Here is a 3,835-nt window from a genome sequence, read left to right on the forward strand (position 1 = left end):
AAAAAACATCTCTCTCTTTCTCTCTCTCTCTCTCTCAAATTCAACCTCTTGTTTATAGGACGTGATAACAAGCAAGCACCAAAATACTTTTGAATTGCTTAGGATAATAGGTGGTGTGTATGCGGTTGGAGCGAGTGACGAGGAAGGTTTTTACCCAATATCAATGATAGCATAATCTCCGGATCGGTTCACCTTCTTCTTTGTCATAGGCATAGTGTCGGTCTCATAAAACTTTACTGTTGCCATGGGAAGTGGATTCTAGTGCCCTGGCCACTAATCTGGAGAAGAACCGGCGTGATATTGGTTCAGATGCAGTGTGCGCTCTATCTGTGGACGGGAAGACGAATCCACCTTTCACGCTCTTGTTGCATGTCCAAATGATGATGCTCTTTGGGATTCGATGCAACAAGTATGGACCCTATAGAACAGGGTTGATGTTCAATGGACGGGAATGAATGGTTTCTACACTTTCTTGCTGACCTGTCGAAAAGGACACGGGATATGATCCTGCTTCTTTTATGGCGAGTGTGGCACCTACAGACTGATTCTTTTAATGGCAAATCAATCCTCCCCAACCTAGGTGTCCTGCTTGTTCTTGAGTAACTATCTCAATTCATTGGTCCGAGTTTGAGGAGATAATTAAAGGGAAGTCATCATTGTTTGTGGAACAGCAACCACCAAAGCCCAGGACAAAGCCAATGCCACAGCCATGGCCATTCCCACCGCCTGGTTGGACGGCACAGTCAATTGACGATTCCTTTTGTCAAAAGGACGGTTCCATGGGCGCTGGCATGATTTTGAGAGACGATAAGGCATCCGTGATCTTTGCGGCATAGAGACATCTCTTCTACTGTAACGATGCTTTGGAGTCCGAGTTACATGCAATCAGGGAAGGATTGACTTTGCGATACATCGGACTCTGTTAGGGATATACCCCGCGGCGTAACCCGGCTGAAAGTATAACCCGACCGGACTTAGCAATTCACCGGCGACTCACACTGACCAGACGGTTTACAAGTAACCTGACTAAACAGTATGACTCACTGGTAACCCGGCGGGCGGGACGGACGGATGATAAGGCCCAAGGCCCAGAAGACCGGTTTATATTAATAGTGGGCGGGTTTAAGAAAAAAATGTGAGGAATATTTCCCTTATAAGGAGTCAAGACCCGGACTTGTATCCGGTTTGTATTAGAAGATAGACTAGTCATAATCCTAATAGGACTCCACATGTAACCCGTTCCTTCAACATATATAAGGAGGGGCAGGGCTCCCCAAAGAGAGAGAGAGAGAAAAAAAGATAATTTCTAGGGCTAGGCACAAAGAGCCGGTTTACCGGCGACTCCCTGGTGATGATAATATGACCTAGCCTCAAACAGCATGTAGGGTTGTTATCGGATGATGTTTTCGGAGGCCCGAAGCTGTCTAAATCCCTGTTTTGTCTTGCGTCTCTCGATTCCGCTCAACCGCTCTTAAACTATCACATAGATGTGCTGGGCTCACGACTAAATCCTCGCATTAGAACATCTGACGTGACAATTTCACGACAGACTCGCCTGCCAATTTTAATCTAGTCTAACTACTCCAATGCTTTATCAGCGATTATGGACGGGTCTATGGACAAGTCATCGTATGGCCATTTGATTTCTGAGATCAAAATCTTGATGGAAGATAAGGTGTTTACTCTTGTTAAAATTACTCGTGAATAGGATATGGTTGTGTATTGTTTAGCGAACTTTGGGTGTACTCCCTCCGGTGAAAAGTGTACATCTAAGAATTTAAGTACAAATTATGGAGTGTAGAAAATGCATTGGGAAGATGCACACCACTATCTTTGTCCTTTTTAATTATCTAACCTCCAATGAGCTAAGTACATGTAGAAATTAATTAAGAAGTCTATGTATAAAATATTATTGGTCTTGATTACCGTGTGATGAGAGAAAACTTTAAAATGCATTGGAAAGATAGAAATACACTTTTTTATGGACAAATTTTAAACCCAAACGTACACTCTTCACCGAACGGAGGGAATAGGGGATAGCACTGCGTGTTGGCTTAACCAACCTCCTACCGTTGCTGCAGAACTTATCGCTTCTAACTGTAACCATGTGACTATGAAATAAATACCTTATATTTCCCTAAAAAGTGTTTTTTAATTAAAAATAGTTAAGAATTTTTTGTAACAAAAAGATAATACTTTTGAAATTCTGCGTACATGTGTCCAAAGGTCATAGAGGAGTTTTATATCGGCTGAGATGGAAATATGGATGTTTCCATAAAACAAAGAAACGACGATGTTGATCTAAATTCTCTCTTCATTTTAAAATAAGTGTCTTAACTTTAGTATATCTTTGTAGGGGTTACTGAGATTTAGGAATATTGTTTGAGGAGAACATACCCTGCAATATTTCACGCAAGTGAGTACTCATAGACAGCCCCAATTTATTATTGTCATCAATCGGTCTGACATCGTTTATACGGAACAAATCACGAATCGCAATTCTCAGATTTATTTCTTTAGCCAACCAAGAAGCTCCCGCCAACAGTTTAACATCACACGTACCCGCCGTTGACCCGGATGACCTGCCCGTTGACCCACTCAGCGGCGTCGGTGCAGAGGAACCCGACCACCGGCGCGATGTCTTGGACCTCCCCGAGCCGCTCCATCGGGTTGGTCTCGGCGGTCTGCCTCACGGTCTCGTCGCTCTTCCCGGCGAAGAACATGTCCGTGGCCGTGGGCCCGGGCGCCACGCAGTTGGCCGTGATCCGCGTGCCCTTGAGCTCCTTGGCCATCGTCCGCACCATGGCCTCCACGGCCGCCTTGGACGCCGTGTAGGCAGAGTACCCCGTCCGGAGCGACCCAACCACGGACGTCGTCACGGCCACGATCCGGCCGCCGCCGCCGCGGGGCAGGCGGTTGGCGGCCTCGCGGAGGCAGAGGAACGCGCCGCGCGTGTTCACGGCGAAGGTGCGGTCGAAGTCCGCCGTGGTGGTGTCGGCGAGGGACGGGTACTTGTCGTCGAACACGCCGGCGTTGGCAACAAGGATGTGCGGCGCGGCACAGCCAAAGGCTGACTCGGCGGCATCGAAGAGGGACCGGACGCTGGCCTCGTCGGACACGTCGGCCCTCACGGCCACGGCCCGCGGGAGCTCCGCGGCGAGCGCGTCGGCCTCGGCCGCGCTGGACGCGTAGCCCAGGACGACGCTCGCGCCCAGGGAGGAGAGGTGGGCCGCGATGGCGCGCCCGATGCCGCGTGACGCACCGGTCACGATGGCCACGCGTCCGTCGAGCGGCAACGCTGCGGTACCCGACAAGCCGGCAACGGCGGCGACGGTAGCGGCGGCAGCCATTGCGATATTGGTGTCTTCGATCCGGTGTCTAGCTACGATGGATTGCACTGAGGAGTGAGGAGTGTTGTGTCGGAATTTATATCCAACTGGATAGTCCCACTCGATAAGCTGAAGAGATAAGCAACAGGGACAGCTCACGGGTCCTCGTCGGGAACGCCCGGACCAACTCGTGCTTCAGTGTTCAGTCCCTATCGCCAGCGCCGAATGATAACAACCGAGTATAGGCATCATTTTCACGTGGGACTACCACTGCCTCTCCCCGCAAGCGCGCGCAGTACTTACAGCATCTCTAGCACACCTTTATCGCGTGTTTAAAGTTCGCGTAAAACGCGTTTTGCCGGCTCACACGGGCTGCGGCCGAACAGGTCCCGCATAACGGAACTATAAAAGAAAATATATGGTTTTCTGAATTTGACACATACTCACATATTACACTGAATTATGAATTCAAATAACATAAAATATAAATATTATGAGTCTAAATT

General features: G+C 48.7%; 1 protein-coding gene across 1 annotated transcript; it reads right to left on the reverse strand.

Annotated features, from left to right (window-relative positions):
- Window positions 1–2,421: 2,421 nt before the first annotated feature.
- Window positions 2,422–3,492, reverse strand: LOC123105793 (NADPH-dependent aldehyde reductase-like protein, chloroplastic). The gene has a single exon (XM_044527940.1). It carries the CDS (start codon window positions 3,348–3,350, stop codon window positions 2,553–2,555), a length of 798 nt encoding a protein of 265 aa, XP_044383875.1. The 5' UTR covers window positions 3,351–3,492; the 3' UTR covers window positions 2,422–2,552.
- Window positions 3,493–3,835: the final 343 nt, after the last annotated feature.

Source organism: Triticum aestivum, chromosome 5A (genome assembly GCF_018294505.1).
Source record: "Triticum aestivum cultivar Chinese Spring chromosome 5A, IWGSC CS RefSeq v2.1, whole genome shotgun sequence".
In the NCBI taxonomy this organism is placed as follows: Eukaryota; Viridiplantae; Streptophyta; class Magnoliopsida; order Poales; family Poaceae; genus Triticum; species Triticum aestivum.